Genomic DNA, 27,814 nt, shown 5'->3' on the forward strand with positions numbered 1-27,814 from the left:
ATGTCGAATACGCAGGGCTTGGCAGCCGTGCGTCAGCCGCGACAATGCTTCAAATTTAAACCCATTTGGACATTTAATCTTTTTTTGAGGGAGAGGGATTGCCATATTTGGGCCTGGTTTAGATTTCTAGCTGATTTTTTAAATTGTAAAAAGGTTGATTTATCTGAAGCTTACAGGCGGCTGCCGAGCGGCTGCCGAGCAATGATCTGCTGATTAAGTTTTTTGGTGGCATTTTGAGCCGCACGGATGACTGTGACGCCGTGCTGATGAATACGGCAGCTGAGTTAATATTTCTAATTTATTTGTAAACTTCTTATAAGCGACGCTTTTCTATTGAAGGATTGGTCAGTCCATAACGGTTTGCTCATTTCGTTTATTTAGATATGTTAGAGTTGTCCTATCGATTTAAAACTTTGCATAATGATTAATATAAAAGTTAGGTTAAGCAATTTTGCAAAAAAAATATTTACAATTTTATTTAGACTTACAAAATAATGTTCTGCTTAAATTCTGACAGTATTTAAGAGTTATTGTTTGTTTGTCCTTCCTACTGATTTTACTGCTTTGCTTTTGTGGATGTTGTTATCTTTGTTATATAAAAAATCGCTTAAATCTTTTTCAGAAAAATATGCTGATTCAAATACTGGAATCAAATGAAAATGGATAAAATAAAACATTACTAAAATACAACATCAAAAAGTTAAACAATTATTTTAAAATGTTGACCACCAATTTTTTTCTGCTCATTGTGTTTGCTGTTGTCTCCACCCTCCCAGGTAAAGTTTAAATATTTCTTACTCTGTAATCTTGAATTTAATTTCCTACTTAACAGAATTGTTCATAGAGCTTCGCCTTTACCTTTATTTGATAATCCACTTATATCTATAATACGAAGTAGAACGATGTCTGTCTGTCTGTCTGTCTGTCTGTCTGTCCGTCCGTCCGTCTGTCTGTCTGTCCGTCCGTCCGTCCGTCCCTTAAGATCTCGGTAACAACTGAACCGATCGGATTCTTCTCTTCAGGGAATATACCTACTGGTCCTGTGGTGGTTTTAAGCTATTTTCTTGGGGGGTAGGACACCCCCAACCCCCCAAAAATGAAAATTCCCCCCCCAAAAAAAAAATTTTTTCTTGAGAACACATTAGACTATGAGCAGCACCAGTAGTAACTTTCTTAAGAACACATTAGACTATGAGTAGCACCAGTAGTACTTTATTTTTTTTTCAATTATCTCTTGGGGCAAAGCCCCTAGAGGCTAGGGGCGAAGCCGCTAGTCTATAATACAAAGTAATATGATGTATGTCCGTCTGTACCTTAAGATCTCGGTAACCACTGAACTGATCGGATTCTACTCTTCAGGGAATATACCTACTGGTCCTGTGGTGGTTTTAGGCTATTTTCTTGGCGGGTGGGACACCCCCACCCAATCACAAAAAAACCTCAGTTTAAAAAAAAATAATTTGAAATTAATGGTGGCAGCACCAGAGATACTTATTTTTTTTTGAATTACCTCTTGGGGCCATGTGCCGACTTCAATTAGGTATTTGAAATCAGCTCATAGCTTCAAAATAACAGAAAGCATTTTGCTACCAGACGAAAAAGTTCCCCACCACTTAGGCCAGGTAGTTGTCTGGATTGAATATATATACTTACACATTTATTACTTAGACGAGGATTATGAGTATGACTACTCTGGATCTGGTTCTGGTGATGGTCCCGGGGGTGACGAGTACGAGTATGAATATGATACGGATAACAGATATGAATCATCATCAGAATATTATGACTCTTTTAATGATAATGTTAGGTAGGAATCATAATTTTTATTTACTAGTTGTTTCGCATTTGGGTTGCATGCAGGTTTTTTTTTTGGGGGGGGGGTTGCTGGGGGGGGGGAGTTCACCCTTTCGCCTTACCTATAGTTTTCAACCTGACCTGCAAATTGTTTTTTTAGGGGGGGGTTAAGGGAAGGATTTCAATTAAAGTTTTTGGGGGAGGTAATATCCAAAAATTTGCTGAAGGTTAGGTCCCTTAACCCTTGGAAGTCCCTAAGGCCCTGGTCCAATAATAATACGGCTTATATTTTGAAACGTTGAATCTAGCTGTTGATGAGATCATACCCTAGTTGAAGAGCATCTGCGCTTATAAAAACTATTTCTATTATGGCTTCGAAACTGGTTCACATCCGCTGAACCTAGTAAAAGTGTCTGACTCTGATTATGACGTAAAAGAAAATTAGCCAATGAGAGGCCAGTATACACTGTAATTGACCATTGCAATTTATAGTGGCCTCTCATTGGCTAATTTTTTACGTCATAATCAGAGTCAGACACTTTTACTAGGTTCATATCCGCTGGATTAGAACCGTTTCTTGGCCATAATAAAAAAAATATGTATAGCAACGTAACACAGACAATTGTCCTATAATACGATGCAATAAATTACAATTAATTATTTTTAACATACATAGGTATTATGTAGAGGATACAGTTCTGGAATATTTACCTGAAATTTTATCAAAACCCCAGGTAAATACAATAAATGGTTAGATTTCATCTGTTCCAGTTCCAGGTTCCAGGACAAACGTAGGAGTAGTCCCAAACGTCGGAGTGGACAAACACAGGAGTGTCAAAATATTAATTTAATTAAGTATTTTTATAAATGTTAGGTTAGGTTAAGATATGAATATAAAAATAAGCCCCCCGCAGGGGTTAGGCATTTAAAAACCTATAATAGTTTAGGTTAGGTTAAGTTTCTACTCCGACATCTGTCCACTCCGACGTCGTTTGGTACTCCTGCGTTTGTCCTAGGACCATTTTAACTATCTTATGTCTAACTTATCATATAAGAAATTAAGTTTTTTTGTGTGAAGCCGATGACTTAAATAACTAATGAACTAATTAAGTTCACATTTTTAAAAAAATCTTCAAATAGGTCCTAGGTTGGGTTAAGGGTATTTATTTTAATATTTAAGCCTAGGTAGGGTTTAGGGTATTTTTCTGCACACGTCTTACTGCTTTATATTCAGAGTCACTTAATTTAGGGGCGCATCTACAATTAAAATATAGATATTAAAATGAGGAAGGATTTTACCAACGATCCAGTAATCCAAGTATCTATTATATTTTTAAACATCCTAAGAAAGCATAAATTTTATATTTTTAAACCACATCCAAAATCAATAAAGAAAATGAATTATTAAATAAATGGTTTTTTAGGAGTTTGATATAAATCCTGGAGATACTGTTGAATTACCTTGTAAGGTAAAATATACAAATACAGAATGATTATGTCTAAAGATCGTTTTTTTGGGGAATGTGGATGTACGGACATAGCCTAACTTGAGAGTAAAAACAGTCCTTATAATAAAGTAACAGGATATCTGTTTGTCTCTGTGTTTGTATGTTTGTACCGAAAGTTCTCGCTAACCGCTGAACCTATAAGGTTCTACTTTACAGGGAAGTTTCTAATAGGTCCTAGGAAGGTTTATAACTATTTTAGGGGAGGGTACCACCACCCTCCCAAGAGAAATCACCCCTATAAAAAGGGGAGAAGCCGCTAATAATAGATATATTATTACTTGAATGTTACACCAGATTTTTATGCACTCTGATAAAGTAATACTCGCAACTGGCTAAAAAAACGAAACCCTCCCCACCTACTTAATGAACAAACTTATCAATAAATGAGGCCCATATTAGCAAGCTAAATTAGCGACAAAATTTCCACTGGCATAATATACACGTATTTCCTTTATCCATTAACGAAATCGCATTACTCCACCACTATTGGCTGCTTAATTTAAAATTAAAATTGCGCGGCTTGTGTTATTAGTAGAAAAATCATTTACTCGCAAGTCAAGTTGTAAGTCAGTTGGGACATTTTAACACGTCGCTCCTAAACTATAAGTAGCGCCTTAATCATTTCTATATTTCAAAAAATAAGCGAGTTCATAGCGGTTCTAACGGTTTGCGCTACATTTTCTACTATTAACACCAGCCGCGCAATTTTAATTTTTTAAAAAGTTCGCATTTTTTTCACACCCTTGAATCAATCTTTTTTGGTTCTTTATTTTTTTAGGCGGATGAAGCAGACAAATTTGTACGTATGTGGCTGAAAGACGACATTATGCTTTTCACGGGAGCAATAAGGTGGGTGCAGTTTTTAACGGTGACTCGCATACAAGGACAACCAAAGGTTAATAAGTAGCGAAGCCCAGCAATATCAAACAACAATCAAAATGTTATTACTTAGATCTTACACCAGATTATCATGTATTCTAAAAAAGTGCTACTCGCACAGCTGGCGAAAATAACGTCCCACTTCCTTTACCTGTTCACCTTCCCTCCTACTGCATGAACGAACTGACCAATAAATGAGGACCATTGATGTAAACTAAATTGACGACAAATTTTCGCTAGTCAATATATCCACGTATACTATATCCATTCAATTAGTATACAAAAATATAAAACATCTATCTTTTAATATAGCTACTATTTCTCTCCTAAAATTATCTTTTCGAAAACGGACAGACTAATTAATGTGTAGGGAAGATTCAAATTTTAAAAAATCAAAACTGTTTATATTTCTTTTTATAGATTGAGTGAAGACAGTCGCTTTGAACTCTCGGGTAAGTAAATTCAACAGGAAGGGGGAAGGGGCGTAAGAGTGTGATTAGCCCTCCCCCCCCAAAAAAAAAAAGCTTGGAGATCCATGGAGGGTAATTTGTACTGTAAAGTACAATAGTACCCACAATTATATCACTGCCTTATCTTATTTATTGGCTCAAAAACTTTTGTTACTTTTATTGAATTTCATTTATTTTGTTCCAAACTAGTAGTGTACAAACTGTTTAACTTCTTTTTTTTTTTAATAACTATTTATTTATATATTACTATAACAGTTTTGAGCCTATTGCAACAAGGGGCCACGCCATAGTCTTAAATCATCCCATGACCTATATTGTAGAATTCTACTGCATCGGTTGAATGGTCAGGAGCACTTATAGGACAGACAAACAAAAACATTTTTATATTATAATTGAATTGAAATTGGAAAAAAAATCTTTTAATCTTTTATTTAGATAACAACTCAAGCCTGATGTTAAAAGATGCTACTGTAGGAGATTCTGGAACATATGAGTGCAAGTATGTTTAATGTTTATTATTACAAGGACGATAACGTCAATAAGTAGCGCTGCGAGCACAAAACAGAATCATAATCAAAAAATATGAGCTGGCGTCGTACGAGTATTGTCATGTGAATTCTAAGGGGATTGAGTGTGTTTTCAATTTAAACTAAGATATTTTAAGCTGTAATCGATGAAATAAAAAATTGGATAGATTTTGATAATTATTTAACATCCCCAATATTAAAGTCTATTTTTTCTAGAATTATGGTAAAAGAAAGTTTATCAGTAAAGCACAAGCTAACAGTATCCAAGGGAATCAAGATTATTGTGAGTATAAATTAAATATATTTTTTATTCTACATGCAAAATTTAAAAAAGTTAAAGAAATTTCGCAGCATAATAATTTGAAAGGTCCTTTTAAATCAATAAATATATTTGTATGTATCCTAAATCATTTATCAGTTTCTCATTCCTTCGTAAATCGAGCCATTCTAGCTTATAAATATACTAGCTGCTATGCCTCTAGAGGCAAAAATAAAAAAAAGGCCACCCTGCGGATATTTTTGGCATTAGCTAAAAACACAACTAAAACTTTAGCGGAGAAAAAATTATTTTTGGTAAATGGATGATTTTAACATAGATTGAAAAAAAAAAAAATTTTACGTGTCCCTAGAGGCCTCTAAGGCTGTAGTCGCTCATAGACTTTGAAGTATATTAAAGTTTTTCAAAAACTTCCAAAAAACTGTGTTGTGTGTTTGTTAATTGAGACACTGAAATTGTTTAGCCTGATCCGAGAAATGGTGTGTTAACAGTGGTATCAGACCAATCAGCTGATTTTGGCTGTTCTTCCACATCCACCACTGTAGGTCAGAACATCACCTGGAGTAGAGATAATAACAAGTTCAGGTAAATCAGAGAAAGAAGAGGACAATGAGATGTTTATTACACTAGTCCCTAAAGTATTTTAATAACGTTTTATTTTTGTTTGGCTTAACAACTTTTGGGACGTTTGTGAATTTTGATTGGTTGGTTCATCAAGTTGAATGTCAAAACGTTTCGACCACTAATTGTAATCTATGGAAGGGATAATTATGTGTTTCATTATTAAGGATATACATAATTTTTTTTAAAATCACAGAAAGAAGTTTTTTTGTGCTTCCTGATTTAATTTTGTAGCAGTTTCCCTCAAAGTGCTTCATCGAGCACATAATCCCCCCCCCCCCCCCCCATAATTTGCAATGAATTGAAAATAAAAGGTGGGTGGGGGGGTTGTGATAGTGTTTTACTTTAGGTAAGGTTATATTAGGTTCAAGGTGGGTAGCCGCTTAGTGTAGGGCACCACATATGTATAGGCCTCGCACAAAGCGCCCCCCCCCCCCCAACTTTATATTTGTTTTTTTTTTAAAACAAGGAGGGGGGGGGGGAGAAATTCTCGCTTGGCACTATGAGGGAAAGCACCAATTTTGTTTAGAAATGGAGAATACACTTACATCGGGGATAGAATTGTGCTTGAAAATGTGACAATCCAAGATGGCGGATTTTACTACTGTAAAATCCAAGACAAAGAAGGAAATATTGTGGCTGCGTCTATACATTTGCAGGTAATAGAAACTTTAGGGATAAAAGTTTTTATTGGCAAAGCTACTCTATAATTCACTATTTTTAGTCAAGATTACCAAAGAGCATTAGGTGTATAATTTACTTTGAGCGTTAGTCCGTCGGTCAGGCATAAAATTATTTTTAGAATATGTTTTTTAAAGTTTTTAGAAAGGTTTCGTGATTTCTATGAATTATTGTATTTTTCAACTAAACATTTTCTCTATAATTCATATTGTCTGTTTGTCCTTCCATGAATTTTAAGTGCTTAGCAGAGCTACTTATGGATGTTGTTTTCATAGTTTTACAGTCTATTTGTCCACTTAGATATGTTTCTCAAATGTGTTAGGCTTCCCAAGGATGCTACATGCTTCTGTTTTCCATATGATCAGGGATATCCCTGCATATGATAAATTCCAGGTACACAGTCCTCCAGAAATAATTTCTCTGGAGAAATCCACAGCAAATTCTGGACATGGACTGGATCTGCTCATATCCTGCGCTGTTCTGGCAGATCCGAAACCAAAGGTATTATCTCAGGGATCTAAAGGGATAAGGCAATAGCCGATAAATTGATATACATTATTCGTCATTATCAATTCGCTAGATTACAATTAGTGGTTGAAATGTTTGCACGCTCAACTTAATAAATCAACCAATCAAAATTCAAAAAAAAGTCCCCACAGTTGTTAATATAACGAAAAAGAAACAAAACGAAAAAGAAACAAAACTTTGGGGACTAGAGTAATAAACAACCCAAAGTCTTCTCCATCCCTGACAATCTTTTGTTAAAAATCTTATGTGTTCGTAGATTATGTTTTGGTGCTTCCCATCAAAGTTCTTATCGAGCAATAAACTTCCCCTTTTATTTACAAAATAAAACGAAAATAGGGTAGGGGTGTCCTTTTCCCTGTCCCTTTAGAGATCCCTAACCCAGCGGGGCTATCCAGTACACAATTAAAAATAACCTGACCTTAGCAAAAGAAAATGCTTTTGATACCTATTTAAATATTATTTTTTTTATACTTAATTTTTTACCTTTTTTTCATTTTTTTAAGATTATAAAAAAAATGTACCAATGTTTATTACTTTAAGGTCATTTGGTACAAGGATGGAGAAAGTATTGATGAAAAAGGTATATTTTCGATTCTATTTCAGTTATTGTACAATTGGTTTAAAATGGAACACAGTAATAGTGTCTGACTGATTATGACGTAACAAAAAAAATTAGCCAATGAGAGGCCATTATTGACCAATGGTAAAATTTATAGTGGCCTCTCATTGGCTATTTTTTTTTGTTACGTCATATTCAGTCAGACACTTTTACTGTGTTCTTTAAAATGTAGAAATAAAATGATTTTGAAATGTTTGATAGAGGGTAACAGATTTTTATCTGGTGGGCCGAAATTATTTTGCTTTCGTAATTTTACATACAATTCCCGTCGGTGATAGGTTCGAATCTCGACCTAACACCCATTACTAAAGACGTTAAAAGTGGTTCCTAATACTGCTAGGTCAGTTGCGCGACAGCATTAAGCAAGGTTTAGTTCAGAGTTACACTTAAATAAGATCTCGTGTTGTGTCCCGTCCTCAAGGTTATCCGAGGCTATTCCCAGTTAGAGAAAGGTTTTGCATGTAATAATTTGTTTGTTCAAGATAAAAGACTGTTGATAGAATCAGCTGGAACCAAGAATATATTAACTGTGCAAAATGTTCAGGTTTTATTATTTCTAAAGCAGCTTATTGTGCCTATAATAATGACGTCATACAATATAATGACCAATGATAGGCCAGTATACATTTAAGTGACCAATGGTAAAATGTATACTGTATGACGTCATTTTTATAGCCAATATAAACTTCCTTATATTAACTTTTCATTAGCTACTCTATGATTTATTTTGTCTGTCTGTATGTTCAGTTATGGGGTAGATGTGATTTTCTAGCTGCTATTTAAAACAGTGATAGGTTGCTTTTTGGTTAAAATGCCACTTAGTAAAGAGTATTTATATGTCGTTCATGCTACAAAAACTTCTTCTTTTACTTCCCTTTTTTTCATGACCACTAAATATTATTCTTTAAAAAAGTATTAAAGCATAAGTTATATTTAGTTTAGATAATAGACACATCCGAAATTTTAAAGCTTCTCAAAAAAGCACTGAGCCATCAGTGACTTACAATGAAGCTTTTAATAGTGCCTATAAAAAATGACTTCATACTGGCCTACAATTGGTTAATTAAAATTTATACTGATCTACCATTGCATTGGTAATATAGCCTGTTTATTGGCCTGTTATAGGTAATTTGTCTTGTATGACGTCATTTTGTGTAGGTACTATGAAGAGGTTCCTAATAATTCCTAATTATTTAGTCTAGTGATGCAGGGCGGTATATGTGTTACGCCAGGAATCAAGTTGGCTCTACTCAAATGGCTATAGATATCCTTGATACAGACAGGTATATGTGTTATGCCAGAAATCAAGTTGGCTCTAATCAAATGGCTATTGATATCCTTGATACAGACAGGTATATGTGTTATGCCAGGAATCAAGTTGGCTCTACTCAAATGGCTATTGATATCCTTGATACAGACAGGTATATGTGTTATGCCAGGAATCAAGTTGGCTCTACTCAAATGGCTATAGATATCCTTGATACAGACAGGTATATGTGTTATGCCAGGAATCAAGTTGGCTCTACTCAAATGGCTATTGATATCCTTGACACAGACAGGTATATGTGTTATGCCAGGAATCAAGTTGGCTCTACTCAAATGGGTATAGACATCCCTGATACAGACAGGTATATGTGTTATGCCAGGAATCAAGTTGGCTCTACTCAAATGGGTATAGACATCCCTGATACAGACAGGTATATGTGTTATGCCAGGAATCAAGTTGGCTCTACTCAAATGGCTATTGATATCCTTGATACAGACAGGTATATGTGTTATGCCAGGAATCAAGTTGGCTCTACTCAAATGGCTATAGATATCCTTGATACAGACAGGTATATGTGTTATGCCAGGAATCAAGTTGGCTCTACTCAAATGGCTATTGATATCCTTGACACAGACAGGTATATGTGTTATGCCAGGAATCAAGTTGGCTCTACTCAAATGGGTATAGACATCCCTGATACAGACAGGTATATGTGTTATGCCAGGAATCAAGTTGGCTCTACTCAAATGGGTATAGACATCCCTGATACAGACAGGTATATGTGTTATGCCAGGAATCAAGTTGGCTCTACTCAAATGGCTATAGACATCCTTGATACAGACAGGTATATGTGTTATGCCAGGAATCAAGTTGGCTCTACTCAAATGGCTATAGACATCCTTGATACAGACAGGTATATGTGTTATGCCAGGAATCAAGTTGGCTCTACTCAAATGACTATTGATATCCTTGATACAGACAGGTATATGTGTTATGCCAGGAATCAAGTTGGCTCTACTCAAATGGCTATAGACATCCTTAATACAGACAGGTATATGTGTTATGCCAGGAATCAAGTTGGCTCTACTCAAATGGCTATAGACATCCTTAATACAGACAGGTATATGTGTTATGCCAGGAATCAAGTTGGCTCTACTCAAATGGCTAAAGACATCCTTGATACAGACAGGTATATGTGTTATGCCAGGAATCAAGTTGGCTCTACTCAAATGGCTATAGACATTCTTGATACAGACAGGTATATGTGTTATGCCAGGAATCAAGTTGGCTCTACTCAAATGGCTTTTGATATCCTTGATACAGACAGGTATATGTGTTATGCCAAGAATCAAGTTGGCTCTACTCAAATGGCTATTGATATCCTTGATACAGACAGGTATATGTGTTATGCCAGGAATCAAGTTGGCTCTACTCAAATGGCTTTTGATATCCTTGATACAGACAGGTATGTGTGTTATGCCAAGAATCAAGTTGGCTCTACTCAAATGGCTATTGATATCCTTGATACAGACAGGTATATGTGTTATGCCAGGAATCAAGTTGGCTCTACTCAAATGGCTTTTGATATCCTTGATACAGACAGATATATGTGTTATGCCAGGAATTAAGTTGGCTCTACTCAAATGACTATTGATATCCTTGATACAGACAGGTATATGTGTTATGCCAGGAATCAAGTTGGCTCTACTCAAATGGCTATAGATATCCTTGATACAGACAGGTATATGTGTTATGCCAGGAATCAAGTTGGCTCTACTCAAATGGCTATAGACATTCTTGATACAGACAGGTACGTGTGTTATGCCAGCAATCAAGTTGGCTCTACTCAAATGGCTCTTTATATACTTGATACAGACAGGTTACGACAGGTTACATCTATATATTATTAGTTGAAAGTTGGATTTTCATGTAATCTGATAAAGTGATTCTCACACCTGGCTAAAATCAAGATACTTCCCATCCACCTTCTTTACTCCATCCCCTCCACTTCAATTGGATGAACGAACTAACCAATAAATGATGTCACTATTTGCAAGCAAAATTTATGACCCTTCGAATATATCCATATCAATTGATCCAAATATTTGGGGGATGCTTAAAATTTTAAGCGTGCATAATATCAACCATCCTGCCAAAATGGTTCCAACCTAACCTAAAACTCATTCTATATTTAGTTCAAGGTAAAATTCAAAAATCATAAATTATTGTAAAAAAATTTGGGTGTACTTTGCGCAACCCCCAGGCAAATTCTGTGCACGACACTGGTTGACTTGATTTGTTATAAACAATGACTTACAAGAATTTAAACAAACAGATTAATAGGAAATTGTACAACTTTCAATACAGAATTCAGCAAAAATAAAATTTCAACATATTGAATTATTTTATAATTAGGAGCAATGACGAACTCAAAGTTGAAAATAAATCAACAGGTATATATATTTTATATCAGTAGAGTTGGTCCGTTAGTCCGGAGCAATTAGCTTTTTTGTTTAATTAAAGATTTTAATTAGAATAGTCCTATTGATTTTTATGATATAATTATCCAGTTCATCTGTTTTTTGGCTTTACTGATTTCTATAACAACAAGGTACAATGTTATATGCAAAGCGTCATATAATTAAGTCCTAAAATGTAAATATACTCTTTATTTTACAACAAATTTAGTCACAGTTTTGTTGATAACTATACATTTATTTTCAGTTTATTCAGTTATGACACTCTCAAAGTGTTAAAGTTCGTTTGTCCTACCGCTTCAGAGCTTCCATTTCATGTTTGTTGTCATTCTTGTTAATACTTAAAATATAAAAAAAATCTTTAAAAATCTTCAAGGTTGAATTTTTGCACAATTTTATATTCATAGAAGCCAAAGTCAAAACAAAAATGGATGAATCTAAAATTCTGGAAAACCTGAAGCAAGTCTTAATTCAGGTAAATTTTAATAATTTCAACAAGGAAAATTGTATCTATGATTATCATGATATGGACAATGTTAAACTGTTAAAAAATTTTGTGCATGTACCCTGTTTGATAAGGAACTTCCGACTGTGCGTCAGTCAAAATCATACTTTACTTCCTTTATTCTTTTATTTAACAACCTTTGTTTTTAGGTTCTTTCTTACTTAAAAATTAAAATCGGCTGTAATTTTCTTTCTTTTTTATGTAGATATTTTTTCTTCAGAAAATGCTCATTTATATTTAAATTTTATATTAGAATTCTTTAAATATTAATTTGGGCGGCAGCAGTTGCAGTATGAGATATTTTAGCTGATTGGTTACATAAAATATTTTTATCCACCTGGGCGACCCTGTCAGGTTTGTTGCTATTTATGATTTTTCAGTATGGCCTAAAACCGTCTATAATCCAGCGGATATTAATCGGCTTCGAAGCCATACTGGAAAATTGTTTAGGAGAAGGAGAGAAGCGAGACAGCTCTGGATGATTTCAGAGTGGAACTAGAAAATCTGCGACAAATGTTTGATGATTTCAAGGAGACAAAAAATAATTCTCTTCTTACAGTAAGATTTATTGATCATTTATAAACCATGTGCCATCTTAAGTTTTATATTTGTTTTTAACCATAACTTTTCAGGGAAAACCCCAGGGAGGGAGGGGACTGTTTATTTCACTAGTCCCTAAAGTTTTTAAATAACGTTTTCTTATTCGTTGGCTCAATAAATTTGGGAAAATCTTAAATTCTGATTGGTTAGTTTATTAAGTTGAGCGTCCAAACGTTTTAATCGCAAATTGTAATCTACAAAAAAGAAAATTTGTGTATAATCGTTTGAGATGTACATTATTTACCTTTTGATCTCTGCAAAAACCGTTTCGTTAAGATGGAGAATAGACCTAGAAAGCCTATATTACACATGACCTATACAAAACTGCCATGAATTGAAAATAATATGTTGGTCGCTGTAGCTTTTATATATACTAGCAGCTGTGACCTAGGGGCAATTACGGGGAGGGGGGGAGTCAGCCCTTCACTTTTAATTATAGTTTTCAAATTTTGTTTTGTTTTTTAAGGCATAGGGGGGGGGGGGAGCAATTTTTCTGGCATAGACTAAATAGATATTTTTTAGATGTATAACGGTGGGACATCGAATTCCTTTAACAAAGCAGTACTCTCTGATATTGGTGAGTCTTGAAATACATATCTTTTATACAAGAGGTTAACTCACAAACAAAATATAAATTTTACATATTTATTCAGACATAACATATTGTTTGCTCTCTTCAGATGTCAATGTAGAACTAAATCTAGTGTAAATTTAAAGGATTTTTACAATTATTTTCGAAGATTTTAAATATCGTTAAATTCATTATTTATTAATCTTTAATTCGCCATAATTCACAGCAAAAAAATGGTATTCTAAACTGGAATTCTGATGTTTTTTGTTAGATCGAGTTGACTCGTTAATACGAGGTCTAACAACACAATATCAACAACATTTTATGGATTGGGATGTTTTTCACCATCAATCACAGGTTAATGGATTTATTATTACCTGGATGTTGCACGAGATTATCATGTACTCTAATAAATTAAAACTTGAAGCTGGCTAAGATAACGATACCAGTGGCATTTGGCGCAATCTCCCCTCCCTATCCTAACGATTAAAACGCGTCTGAGCCATAATGATAAAACATTTCCAGTATGGCTTCGAAACCAATTGATATCCGTTGAATTTGAACTTTTTCTTAGCCATTCAGAAAATTACGTATAGCATCGCATTACATAAAATTTCCACGAAGTTTGAAATAAAATCAGCTTTGTTAACCACGACGGACCGAGGACCCATGCATTAATACGATGCTATACATGATTTTTCTGTCCATAATACGATGCGATAAATAACTAGTATCGTCTCGTATTATTGACAGCTCCGTAGCAACTGTATTCTCAAATTTATTGTAGGATGATCGTCAACGGTTGTGGGACACTGTGTTTGAGCTTCAAGAAATTACCAACATTACTAATAGGTAATGTAACTTACGTCAAATGAAAACATCAAAAAAAGTATGTAAACAGGGAGGCATAACTTTTTTTGAGAGGGGGGGAGTGGTCTCGAAGGTTGTGGCGGGGGAAAGGGGTAAAATATGTTATGGGGGAATAAAATGTACTAAATTTACATAAAAAAAATTGGAGGGGGGGGGGATTTCCCCCTTTATTCCCCCCCCCCCAATTTCCCCCTTGTACGTTCCTAATTTTTTTTTAGCCCTCCATAAATTTAGAAAAATAAATGTAAGAGTTTAGATATATAACCAAGAAAACTACCTAACCCAAGTGGTAGCAAATTGCTTTCTGCTCATTCGTAGCTACTTTGCTGTCTTTATATTTCCGATGCTATTGGATAATATTCAAAGACCCAAATAAACGTCAACACAGGGTCTCCACCCCATGGGTAGAGTTACATATAGCTTTGTCCCCTCTATTCTTTTACTTTAATTTTAGAAATATAGAGGAGATCTATGACAAGGACGTGCTGAACCTGCACCATCTTCAAAATACTCTAGATACTGAAGTTCAAAGGCTGAGAATGGAAATTTCAGGTTTTATTTTTAAAATACTTTGAAGGACAAGAATTGTTCCTTTTGATTTTCGGAAATTTGATTTTCTATTAAGATAGACAGCTACTGTCTTGGTGAAGACCCCCCCCCCCCTTACCAAAAAGCAACCAGCATACAATTAAATGCCCATCGGTCATTCTAACAAAAATAAATATATAAATTTGTGATTTTCTATTATTCCTCACATATTCTCTCTTTTCTTATTTCTACTGAACATTTTGTGCTTCGCCACTTATGGATGTTGTCCTCTTGTTTATTTTGTTAATGCTTGTGTTGATATTTTTTATATTGATTTAGGGGGATACAGACAAAATCCTGGAAATACACAAGGTAAACTAATTTTCATTATATTGCAATGCTCCTGTGGCCGCCAGGATTAGTTGGTCAAGAATAAATATTTAAGACGTATTTTTTTCTCACAATACAGAAAAAAATAGGATAAGGTAATTTTTAGAAATAAAGAAAACAAACAAGTAAATTTAAATTAGAAATAATATCATTTGGTGGCAAATAAAAAAAAGACTACAAAACAGTTGAGATCAGGAAATATTTCTTTTTTGATTATTCAGCTGTTGGCTACTGCTAGTACCTTTTAGGAAACTAATTTCACATCTTAAAATTCCCAGGGGATCTGTGTGTGGTGTGGGGGGGGGGGATGGGTAATCCTCCCAGCCTTTGCTTGTGTGTAATTAATATAATTTACACTAATAAAGAATTGCCCCAGTGCAGTGTTTCAAACCTTGTTTGATAATTGTTATAGATTCTAATGTATATGGAGATGTAATAATTGTTATAGATTCAAATGTATATGGAGCTGAACTCAAGAACATGGAAAGGTCATTTCAGACGATGACAGAAGAGGTCAACTATGTCAGGTAGAAAAATGGATATAGGATATACGTGGATATTATGAAAGAGGGAAAATTGTCGTCAACTTAGGTTGTTAACATGGATATCACTTAGTGGTCAGTTCGTTCATCCAGTAGGAGGAGAGGGGGTGGGAGTGATCGCTGTTTTAGACATATAAAGTTTCACTTTATTAGAGTACTTCATAATTTGGTGTAAGGTCCAACTAATATTAAATCCATTGACAAATCTAGATATTATTTTTGTGCAATTTTTTGCAAAAAACTAATTTGGGGATTGATATTTTTTCTGTTTTAGAAATCAATTGATACTGTTAACAGAGAGCGTGCAGAATGTCAGGTCAACTAGCTTTCATTTTTTTTAAAAAGACGATTGTCTCAATTAGCAAATCATTAATTATTATCCTATTATATAAAGCAGCAAGGTTATTGTCTGAAGCTTAAGACCTTTATAAATACTGAACTGAACTTTGAATAAAGAGCCTCTAGATTTAGGGGCTTGGAAAATGATCTGTAATAGGATACTATATGTATATGATTTTTAAGTTTAGCTGAGAACTGGTTCTAATCCAACAGATATTAATCGGTTTCGAAGTTATATTAGTAAAATACCTTATAATAAATTTTAATAGTTATTTCTTTCATCGTATTATAAACCGCTTTCCGCGGATATAGAATGTACAATTAATAGATTAAAACCAGTTTTTTAGCCCCGAGGTGCCGAAGGCACGGGCTAAAAAAACTGGTTTTAATCTTATGATTGTACATTTCTATATTCGTAGAAAGCTGGATATAATACGATGCTAGACATAGTTTTTTCATATGGATGAGAACCGGTTCTTATCCACCGGATTCGAATGAATACGAGAAAAACTATTTTACTTCAATAATAATAATTACAATTCTAGAAATGATGTTAATCAAGTATTTTCTGATATTGATTACTTGAAGAAGCACACACAGGATAACTATGTCAATATGGAACATCTTAAAAGGTAATGGTTTAATTTAAAAATATATATCTACATAATTATTTCTAAATCTAATTAGAGTCTATGGCCCCCAGCATTTAGGGGCTCTGTACTATAAGGGAATGAACAGAGACTCGAAAAAAAACATATTTTTTACTTCCAAGTCAGTCTCTTTAAAAAATTCAAAACTCTTATTTTTAACATCTTAATTGGAAACTGGTGATCTATTTATTATTGAAACAAATAGATAAATAAAATCAGAAAAGTTGTGTTTTTATATTTACTTAATATAAAAAATAACAATTTTAGTGATAAAAACAAAACTTCAAGTTCTATTTTAAAAAAGGCCCCTAAAGGGGAAATCAATTCCTATTTTCAATTTTAGTTTCCTTCCCATGACATATGAGAAGCTGCATTGTAAAGGAGAACCCTATATGTTGAGCGGTCAGCTAGATCTAGAATATATACAGACAGACAGACATATAGACATACAGACATCCTGTTACTTTTAATTCAGGATTATGCTTTGTTTTAGAAATATGAGCAGACTTGAAGTTGAGAATATCAATGAAAATAGAAATAAAATTGAGGTAAAATCTATAATCCATAAAAGCAAAGCTCTAAAATTAGAAAGTAGGACAAACGAACAAAGTCTTTTAGGGTCGAAAACAAGAAAGACACATGAAATTATTTATTCTTAATTTCTTTATATCTGTACTAGCGGCTACGCCCCTAGAGGCCTCTAGTGGAACTTTGAATGTTTTTTTATATTTTAAATATGCCTATCTTGCGTTTGACGTTTATGTTGGCGTTGAATTCTCTTTCTAAAATCGAGTACGTTAAAAAATTTCGTTTTTTGGGATTTCTCTTGGAAGGGTGGTGGTACCCTCCCCCAAAATAGTTATAAACCTTTCCGGGACTTATGAGAATCTACCCTGTTAAGGAGAACCCAATAGGTTCAGCGGTTAGCGAGATCCTTCGGTACAGACACACAGATACACAGACACACAGACAAACAAACAGACAAACATCCTGTTACTTTAGTATAAGGATATAATTTGTGGGCGAATATATATCTATTTAGAGTAGATGCGTTACTAAAAAAATTACTTTTAATTACAAAATGTGTAATAAAATAAAAATTTTATTTACAATTTTTAGAAAGATTATTTTTTTATTGAATAATCTCGTTAAGAGAGGGTTAAATTTGATAATGAAAAACTTTTCTGTTTTGTGTAAATTTTAGTTAAAAAATTACTGCTAGGTGGTATTTGGTTTGTTTGGTACAATCTCTTATGAAAATTGAGAATGTAAACGGCAAAATAAAATAGAAACATTAATCATAAAAAGTTTTTTTTAAAAAAAGATTTGACAGTAAATTTAAAGAAATTTCACAAATTTTTTATCAGAGTGGCTTTTTAAAAATGAAATTATTATATAATTTGAAATAATTATTGATGTTCTAGTATTACATAACCATTTTGGATATAATGTAATAACATACTATATTTGAAGGTGGTGTACACCTAATAATAGATTCTGCTTGTTAATTGTAGCTTTACTGTCGATGATGATATTAATAGTTACAAATTAAATTATATTACTCACCAAAATATGGGAAATTGGAACATATCCTTATAATAAAGTAACAGGATGTCTATTTGTCTGTCTGTCTGTACCGAAGATTTACCTTACCAAAATTAAGCTGGAATAATACACGGCAGCGATGTTGAAAAGAGACTATCCAAGGAAAAACACACAGCTCAATTTGTAGGAATATATTTCGATTAAATCACATCTAATCCTTGTCAACCTGCACAAAATTAACCATATTTCATATATTTATAGTAAAATCAGATATATATTTTGAAAAAAAAATTTAGGTTATTTTAAAGTAAAGAAACAACAAAATAATGAAAAAGTGCTCGAAAATACAAAGAAAAAGTTAAATGTATTATAATGAATATGGTTATCCCTTCTATTATTCTTTACTGTACAAAGGTTTGCTTGAAACTGAGCAATTTAAGCTTTATTCCAAAAAGTTTATTAGTGGTTCAGATGCAGTATGAGGTAAATAAATATTTTTGTTGTAGAATTTGCGAAGCTTGTTAGAAAATCTTGAATTAGACATGGATAACACAGAGAAGGTGAAAACTTAATTAACATATTAATGTTCATGTTTCTTTGTCTGTCCGTTAAGATCTCACAAACTACCACTTTGTCCATTTCAGGGAAGCATTACTTAGCTCCCAGAATGCTTGTATGTAAGCTAATTTCTTGGGTTAGATTATTTAAGGCTAATTTTCTCAATTCACTCTCGTGAAGTAATTAAAAAGCTTTGAACTTGGTCATTTTGTAGTTTGCCAAGAAATTTTATAAATGGGTCGTTTTATATATGCAGGAGTCTAACGAAAATAAGACAATTGTCGATAAATTGATGTACATCCCCAATGATGACACACAAAATTACTCCTTCTGAACCTTACAATTAATGGTTAAAACGTTTGGACACTCAAATTTACTCACCAACCAATCAAAGTTCTATAAACGTAACTAAAGTTTCTAACCAACGAATAAGAAAATGTTATGATAAAACTTTGGAGACTAGAGTAATAAACAGGCAAATATCTCCTCTCTTCCAGGTATATGAAACTTATCCTGAAATATTTTATTTTAATACAGAAGATTTACAAAGCATCTCAAAGAGGAGAAGAAAGAGATAAAATCAAGATATTAGGTAAACTTTTAATTTAGCGTTTTCCCTCAAAGTACCTTGTCGAGCACTGAACTCCGCTCCTCCCCTTTCAACAAAATTTAAATTAAGGGGAAGTGTATATACTCTATGACGTTGGGGTTAGGTATAGAAACAAAAAACTGGTTTTAATTTTATTGTTTTTTTTAATATTCGTAGAAAATTGTCTGTAATTGTATGCTTTATATGATTTTTCAGTATGTCTGAGAACCTGTTTTAGTTCAGCGGATATTAATCAGTTTCGAAGCTATGCTGGAAATAATATCAAATAAATAATTGTTTGTTGTTTTTAAAGTTGTTGAGGTGCAAAAGCTGAAAACTCAAATATTCTACCTTCAACAAAGCTTCATGCAACTTAGGACTCAGGTTAATTCATATTCATATTAAATATCTACTTGGATTTCTAGGTTCTAATTATAGAGAAGCTTAAATCCCCTATAACTCAGAGTTTCTAAATACAAGTTTATTAATACACAAACAAAACGATAATGATTTGAATATTTACAAAATTAGGATGGGCTAAACAGGATAACAATGACTCCTTCCCTTCTTATACTTTGGGAGATGGAATGAAAAATACAAAAATAGATTAAATTAATAGGCATGACTCATTTAAGCAAATTATATAAAAGAACATTATTATTAGTGGGTGCATAGCTACTCTTTAAGTTAGGCTGTCACGCTACACATGGATGTATGTACTTTGTGAAGAGATTGGGGGGGGGGGGGGGGGTTAGACAATTGACAATTTGCAAACTCGTTCTGTCACTAGTTCTTAGGGAGAAAATATTGATCAAGATAGGATTAATTAACAATTTTACATTAAGTACCCAAAGATTTTTAGCTGACGAAAGAAGGAAAGTGTTTATAATCCCTTACAGTATAATGACGAAGCCCAATCTGTCCTACTTTTGATTTCTGTGACGTCAAAAATATGAGGGAAATGAGAGAAGAAGTGGGAAAAAAACACTAAAAAGAAGATGGATAATCCCTTATTTTTATGACGTCACAGAAATCAAAATTAGGACAGATTGGGCTTTGTCAGTAAAATGGCAAAGGTTCCATTGTCAACTCTCTCCCTGTAGCCAACTTTTTTCTGTTAATTACCATAAAATAAATTCAGGAGCAACTGAATCAATCAGTCACAAGCGGGGTCATTGTTCCCATTTCTAAAGGTATTTTTGTTAATTAAGAAAACAAGGATGACAACATCCATAAGTAGCGAAGCAAAACGCATGGATGCTAAAATCAAGAATGATTTTTAAAAAAGAAATCACGAAACCTTTTAAATGTCTTTTTTTATATTTCAAAAAAATATATTTTCAGCATGATTGACAGTCTGACGGACCAAGTAAATTATATACTTGATGTTCATTGGTGTAGGTAATCATCACAACAAAAATTCAGTCATCTACCTATCTTGTATAGCAGCTGAGTAAATCACATTACAAACTGACGACGAAAAGACGGGCAGACAAAGTAACTTTCGTTTAAAATTATGAAAATTATTTTAGGACCCTCGCCAGAAGTGGACAGGTTGAAATCTGATGTAGGTATGGACATATTTTTATTTAAAACCTGAATAGGACCAATAGTAAACTTTTCTGAAAATTGTGAATTCAATTTATTTCAAATCTAAGATTATGGGTTTCGGTGCTCCACATGGCACTCTCTTATATGGTCAGTTTGCTCATCCAGTGCAGTGCAGTGGGAGGGATGGTGTAAAGGGGGTAGAAGGAGGTAATCGTTATTTAAGCTCCCTGCGATCATCACTTTTTCAGAGTACATGAAAATCTGGTGCAAGTAATAAAATATCCATTGATTATTGTAGAGGTACTGATGGCTCGGTTGTCCAACCTGGAAAGCAAGGAGTGTGTCTCCAGATCAGAACTGGACAGAACCATCAGCAGTAAAAGTAAGTATACACTAACACAGCTACATAATTTTGATTTGTTTATATGCTTGTTATAAATATTGCAATTATTTCTTCCATAATGTATTCAAGAAGTAGTCATAATGAAGTCAGATAGGTTATTGGATATCTTTATATTTCAATTAATTTTATTTGGTTTGGTTAGTATTATATATGTAGAATACAGGTGGATAAAGAAAAAGTTATCAATTAATATAAAAAGTTTAGATCAACAATTACCTCAATTAAGAACACAAGGTAGGCACAATCAGACCACATTATTGGTTTGAAAGTGAACACATTATAATACCAAATGTAGCTTTGATTTCTTGAATTTCCTAGGATAAAGATTTAATGCTTAGGAAAATTATATCATCCAAATATATCCTCTCTCGTATTATGGGATTGACTAATATATATGGCACAAATTTTGAACAAAAATCTTTTTTATGCTGCGATGGATTCTCAAAAAAAACTTTTTGGCTCACTGCCTCACTATAATTAGTGAGGCTCGCTAAAAACTTTTGTGAAAAATCCTCCAAAATCGCATTAAAAATCTATAAAAATTAAATAAAATGTTAAAGGGGTTATTGACATAAGATTTTGTTTAATTTTTGTAGATTTTTAATGCGATTTTGGAGGATTTTTCACAACTTTAGTGAGGCAATGAACCAAAAAGTTTTATCAAGAATCCACCTCTGGATTGTCCATCTAATGTAATAAACCTATCCTATCTAGTTGGCTCTGAGTTGACGCATAGACTGAAGGAAGAGGAGGAGTATAACACAGAGGAGCTACAACTCTGGCTAGACAGAATTCAGGAACCATTATCAACTTAATAAATTAGTTTTCAAGTATGGCTTGTAAACCGATTAATATCCGCTGGATTCAGAACCGGTTCTTATCCATACTGAAAAATCATAAAATAATTATTAGCCCATTACTTCGGCCCCTCGGTGCCAATAAACTGGTTTTAATCTTAATTTTACATTTTAATGTCAGCGTAAAACTATCTATAATACGATTTGATAAATAACTATTACAGTTGCTACACGTTATCCATATACAATTAGATTTTTAAGGTTTTTGGAAATGTAAACTTTATGACGAACCGCATGATATTATGGGTTTTTTTCCCTTATTTTCAGAATATTTTTCTTCTGTTTGCTTTTGAATTTAGATTAATTTATATTGGATACTAGACAGCCCCTCTGGGTTGATGCACCGCAGGATTAAGCTCTGCCTGGTTAGGACCTCCTACTAATACTAGCCATATAGGAAAATACAGCAACCACTTTTTTATAATTTATTTTAAAAATCAGTTTAATAGTTATTGAAATCTTAAGCTCCAGACAAAAAACCTTATTTCTTTATATAATAGGATAAGTTGATAACCATGGTATCAGGTTCTAGAGAAAGAGAGCAGGGTTGCCAATGATAAGTTAGGCAAGGCTACAGATTCCTTAATAAAGGTAATAAAATAGTTGATAACCATGGAATTAGGTTCTAGAGAAAAAGAGCAGGGTTGCCAATGATAAGTTAGGCAAAGCTACAGACTCATTGATAAAGGTAATAAATATATAGAGTTGATAACCATGGTATCAGGTTCTAGAGAAAGAGAGCAGGGTTGCCAATGATAAGTTAGGCAAAGCTACAGATTCCTTAATAAAGGTAATAAATAGAGTTGATAACCATGGTATCAGGTTCTAGAGAAAGAGAGCAGGGTTGCCATTGATAAGTTAGGCAAAGCTACAGATTCCTTAATAAAGGTAATAAATAGAGTTGATAACCATGGTATTAGGTTCTAGAGAAAGAGAGCAGGGTTGCCAATGATAAGTAAGGCAAGGCTACAGATTCCTTAATAAAGGTAATAAATAGAGTTGATAACCATGGAATCAGGTTCTAGAGAAAGAGAGCAGGGTTGCCAATGATAAGTTAGGCAAGGCTACAGATTCCTTAATTAAGGTAATGAATAGAGTTGATAACCATGGAATCAGGTTCTAGAGAAAGAGAGCAGGGTTGCCAATGATAAGTTAGGCAAAGCTACAGATTCATTGATAAAGGTAATAAATATATAGAGTTGATAACCATGGTATCAGGTTCTAGAGAAAGAGAGCAGGGTTGCCAATGATAAGTTAGGCAAGGCTACAGATTCCTTAATAAAGGTAATAAATATAGTTGATAACCATGGTATCAGGTTCTAGAGAAATAGAGCAGGGTTGCCAATGATAAGTTAGGCAAAGCTACAGATTCATTAATAAAGGTAATAAATAGAGTTGATAACCATAGTATCAGGTTCTAGGGAAAGAGAGCAGGGTTGCCAATGATAAGTTAGTTAAGGCTACAGATTCATTGATGAAGGTAATAAATAGAGTTGATAACCATGGTATCAGGTTCTAGAGAAAGAGAGCAGGGTTGCCAATGATAAGTTAGGCAAAGCTACAGATTCATTGATGAAGGTAATGAATAGAGTTGATAACCATGGAATCGGGTTCTAGAGAAAGAGAGCAGGGTTGCCAATGATAAGTTAGGCAAAGCTACAGATTCATTGATGAAGGTAATGAATAGAGTTGATAACCATGGAATCGGGTTCTAGAGAAAGAGAGCAGGGTTGCCAATGATAAGTTAGGCAAAGCTACAGATTCATTGATGAAGGTAATGAATAGAGTTGATAACCATGGAATCGGGTTCTAGAGAAAGAGAGCAGGGTTGCCAATGATAAGTTAGGCAAAGCTACAGATTCCTTGATAAAGGTAATAAATAGAGTTGATAACCATGGAATCAGGTTATAGAGAAAGAGAGTAGGGTTACCAATGATAAGTTAGGCAAAGCTACAGATTCATTGATAAAGGTAATAAATAGAGTTCGGCAACTGTGTATCAAAGCCGCCCAAATTTCTTGAATATTCGTTTGTAGATGAGGCTTATTAGAAGCCGCGCAGCTGACGGTTGGATGTATTGAATTTTGGTGGCTGTGGCTTATTTGGATGACTTTAAAAGCATAGCGGCTGAGGGTGACTGTGCAGGGATCTACAGGGATAATACAATGGCCGATAAATTGATGTACATCCCTAATAACCCTACTACTTGGAAAACGTAATTATTAAACTTTAGAGACTAGTGTAATAAACAGGCCAATGTCCCCCACCCCCTCCCTGGTGCTGTGAAATTTTGATTGTTATGGATATCTACAAATTGAAATAACAAATATTCAAACAATATTACAGCTACTATAGGCGTATTGTGTGTAATATGTAACTGTTTTTATTAATTTTGGTTAACTTAATAAAGATAGATATACCCGGCCAGGGAGGGAGGGGACATTAGACTGTTTTTTCCCTAAAGTTTTTTAATAACGTTTTCTTATTTGTTGGCTCAACAACTTTAAAGGTATTTTATTAGATTATAATTGGTTGGTTCATTAAGTTCAGTGTCTAAACATTTCAACCACTAGTTTTAATCTACAGAAGTGGCATTTTTGCGAATCATCAATGGGAATGTACATAAATTTATCGCCCATTGTCTTATCCCTTTACATCCCTGAATATATCTAATGTTAATATGATTCCACCTGTTGTAGGTTAAAGACGAGCTAGAGAGACTTGAACAGGAAAATAGGAAATATTTCCTTATCTTCAGAGGGCTTAGAAAATCTAGAAGGTGAAATTTTATGAATGGATATATAATATACGTGGATATTATGACAAGTGGAAAATCGCCAATTTAGGTTGATAATATGAAACTCATTTATTGGTCAGTTCGTTCATCCCTCAGAAGATGAAGGGATGGATTAAAGGGGGTGCATGGGGGCTATTGTTTTTTTTAGCTCGCTGGGAGTTTCACTTTATTAGAGAACATGAAAATTTTGTGTAACATCCAAGTTATAATAAATCCATTATTTAATTATATCACCAAATATTATATCTTTCCCTTTTTTATTTAACATAAAAAAACAGGATGTCTGTCTGTGTGTCCCTAACCTCTCGACCAAAATAACTCTCTATTACAGGAAACTTGAAAATCCGTCTGTCTGTCTGTCTTGATACAAAAATCCATATTTTTGTAATTCCCCCCCCCCCCCACAAATACTTTGTCCGAATTCATGACACTTCGCTAATTATGGATGTTGCCATCCTTGTTTAAATTTGAAATAAGAAAGGAGGTTTCTGTGCATTCAAATAAAATTTAAAAACGTATATTATTAAGAAATGAATCTGCTAGACAAGTGAAGAATATTGTTATCAACTTTATCAAAATGGGATTAAAACTACAGGTTTATTTTCTTCTTAAACGCTTAACTTTTCTAACTTTTCTTAACTTTTTTCTGGTTTGTGCGTCCATAAGGTCCTGACAGTAAATCAACCTATTTTAAACCTTTTATGGTAAAGATTTCCAAACTATAGAAAAACTATCCACTGGATACTAAAGATAATAAAAAAGCTAAATTTGATAAAGGTATTTTTTAGGAGTTTAAGTTTTGCTTTTATGGGTGTTATTATCCAGTTTTGAAATACAAACATATTATATTGTAAGGTTGGGCAAAATTTTTTTTAACATTTTATGATGTTTTGAAGCTTTGTTTACTTTTTGTTTTGTTTTTGTATATTACGATAAAATGCGGAAAATTACTCTCATTCCAAAAATAGGAGAAATATTCTAATGTAATCTGCAAATATAGTAATTTGAGATAGATATGCTATAAATTAATAAGTCTTAAAAGGACATACGGACTTTCTGGTTTCTGTTATAGAGTTGCTACGCTCCCTAAATCAAACCTAACTGTTACAGGAATCACTTTGCTAAGTTTAAAAATAAGAGGAAGCTGCTAGTTAATCAACAAATATTTCTATGAAGGAAAATCAACATAGGGACTTTTCAGTATCTGTCATGGCGTTGCAGGGCTTTCTAAACCAAATCTGACTGTTACAGGAATCACCATGCCAAGTTTAGAAATATTAAGAAGTAGCTAATTTAATCTACAATAATTATTTAGGAAGTTGAGATTGAGAGCGCAGAGAGGGTAGAATCTCCGACATCACGTTCTCCATCCAGAACTCCTCCGCCTGTAAGAGTCAGATTCTATGATCTTAGGTATTTGTCTTACATAGATAGATAGATACAAATATACATGAATAGATAGATAAATCTCCGACATCAAGTTCTCCGTCCAGAACTCCCCCGCCTGTCAGAGTCAGATTCTATGATCTTAGGTATTTGGATTACAAAGATAGATAGATAGATAAATCTCCGACATCACGTTCTCCGTCCAGAACTACTCCGCCAGTCAGAGTCGAAGCTAGTAAAAGTGGAGGCACAGATTATGACGTCAAAAAAATTAATCAATAAGAGGCCAATATAAATTTTACCATTTAGGTCAGTGTATACTGGCCTTTCATTGGTTAATTTTTTTTGACGTCAAAATATGTGCCGCAACTTTTACTAGCTTCGTCAGAGTCAGATTCTATGATCTTTTTTTTTCTTTTGTTAACTTATAATAGACTGTTACGCCCCTAGAGTCCTCTTGGGGCACTTGAGATGGTATGGGGGTTGAATTCGACCCCACATTATTTATTTTGGTAAATTTTTATGAAGGGGTTAAATTTTTTATCGGCCACCCCCCCCCCCCCATTTTTAATCTTAGTTTTAAATAGAAAAATTAATAAACTAAAAAAATTTATTGGGAGGATGGTGGTACCCTCCCCAAAATAGTTTTAATCCTTCCCAGCATCTACAATGTGTATTCCAACTATATTGTCTCAGTTATTGAGATCCTTACATTTTAATTTTAGAGCACGGGACAAAGTGTTGAACGCATCGCGAGAGCTGAAGACCCGCGTCCTGGTCACGGAGGACTTCACTGAGCGGACTCAGACAGCCAGGCAGAAGCTGGTCAACTTTGCTAAGACCAGCTCTAACTCAAACAGGTAATTATCCTATTCATCTGTTTTTTAAGTAATGATTCCTAGGACAACAAGGCATAACATTATAAGTGCAAAGTTCAAATACTCTACAAGTTTTAATGTTCGTGTCTTATTTTTGAGCTTCTCTTTTAAGGATGTTGTCACCCTTGTTCAATGAATAATTTAATGTAAATTTTCTTATTCATTTATCCTTTTTTAGTAGCTAGGCTACTCTATAATTCACTTTGTCTGTCCGTCAGTCAGTCAATAACGATATGGAGGAAATCAGGGACAAGGGAAGGCTATTCTGGCAAACAATGCTTTAGAGCTGATTTCATAGATTTCCAGTTAAAACTAGATGATGAGATTATGCAACTTTTGGCAGAATTTGATAAGAATCTCAAGCATTATTTTATTAGTTTTTGCTCACTTTACTACAAGCCATGCAAAAATGATAGTCAGAGATTAGTTCCATGTTCAGTTTTGAGATGAACGAGTTGAATAATGCTTTTTACATATTTTATATATTTTATCTAAATCATAGACTACTCGTAAATTATATGTTTAATAGTGAATAAAACTTATTGAAAATCATAAAGAATGGATAGCTGTAATATTTTCAAAAATATTTAAGAATGTTTAGATATTTA

The 27,814-nt window shown here is 33.7% G+C and overlaps 1 protein-coding gene across 1 annotated transcript in view; it reads left to right on the top strand.

Annotated features, from left to right (window-relative positions):
• Positions 1-626: 626 nt before the first annotated feature.
• The window catches only part of LOC145315559 (uncharacterized), a 30,277-nt gene continuing 3,089 nt past the window's right edge, over positions 627-27,814 (top strand). The window contains exons 1-39 of the mRNA XM_080155540.1: positions 627-776; positions 1,669-1,807; positions 2,471-2,528; positions 3,219-3,263; positions 4,081-4,151; positions 4,602-4,633; positions 5,087-5,150; positions 5,395-5,461; positions 5,919-6,040; positions 6,606-6,735; positions 7,151-7,258; positions 7,826-7,865; positions 8,387-8,448; positions 9,102-9,118; positions 9,257-9,325; positions 11,587-11,624; positions 12,056-12,123; positions 12,604-12,711; positions 13,276-13,330; positions 13,596-13,681; positions 14,112-14,176; positions 14,649-14,746; positions 15,062-15,094; positions 15,561-15,639; positions 15,929-15,970; positions 16,539-16,625; positions 17,137-17,191; positions 18,695-18,748; positions 19,284-19,338; positions 19,649-19,719; positions 20,477-20,528; positions 20,868-20,906; positions 21,185-21,268; positions 22,004-22,085; positions 23,952-24,018; positions 24,845-24,924; positions 25,471-25,537; positions 26,258-26,355; positions 27,054-27,188. Coding sequence (XP_080011666.1) covers positions 719-776; positions 1,669-1,807; positions 2,471-2,528; positions 3,219-3,263; positions 4,081-4,151; positions 4,602-4,633; positions 5,087-5,150; positions 5,395-5,461; positions 5,919-6,040; positions 6,606-6,735; positions 7,151-7,258; positions 7,826-7,865; positions 8,387-8,448; positions 9,102-9,118; positions 9,257-9,325; positions 11,587-11,624; positions 12,056-12,123; positions 12,604-12,711; positions 13,276-13,330; positions 13,596-13,681; positions 14,112-14,176; positions 14,649-14,746; positions 15,062-15,094; positions 15,561-15,639; positions 15,929-15,970; positions 16,539-16,625; positions 17,137-17,191; positions 18,695-18,748; positions 19,284-19,338; positions 19,649-19,719; positions 20,477-20,528; positions 20,868-20,906; positions 21,185-21,268; positions 22,004-22,085; positions 23,952-24,018; positions 24,845-24,924; positions 25,471-25,537; positions 26,258-26,355; positions 27,054-27,188 — 2,780 coding nt within the window. The 5' untranslated portion in view covers positions 627-718. The remainder of the gene's footprint in view (positions 777-1,668; positions 1,808-2,470; positions 2,529-3,218; positions 3,264-4,080; positions 4,152-4,601; positions 4,634-5,086; positions 5,151-5,394; positions 5,462-5,918; positions 6,041-6,605; positions 6,736-7,150; positions 7,259-7,825; positions 7,866-8,386; positions 8,449-9,101; positions 9,119-9,256; positions 9,326-11,586; positions 11,625-12,055; positions 12,124-12,603; positions 12,712-13,275; positions 13,331-13,595; positions 13,682-14,111; positions 14,177-14,648; positions 14,747-15,061; positions 15,095-15,560; positions 15,640-15,928; positions 15,971-16,538; positions 16,626-17,136; positions 17,192-18,694; positions 18,749-19,283; positions 19,339-19,648; positions 19,720-20,476; positions 20,529-20,867; positions 20,907-21,184; positions 21,269-22,003; positions 22,086-23,951; positions 24,019-24,844; positions 24,925-25,470; positions 25,538-26,257; positions 26,356-27,053; positions 27,189-27,814) is intronic.

The sequence above is a fragment of the Acartia tonsa genome, chromosome 4 (assembly GCF_053477335.1).
Source record: "Acartia tonsa isolate MP-2025a chromosome 4, ASM5347733v1, whole genome shotgun sequence".
Taxonomy (NCBI): domain Eukaryota; kingdom Metazoa; phylum Arthropoda; class Copepoda; order Calanoida; family Acartiidae; genus Acartia; species Acartia tonsa.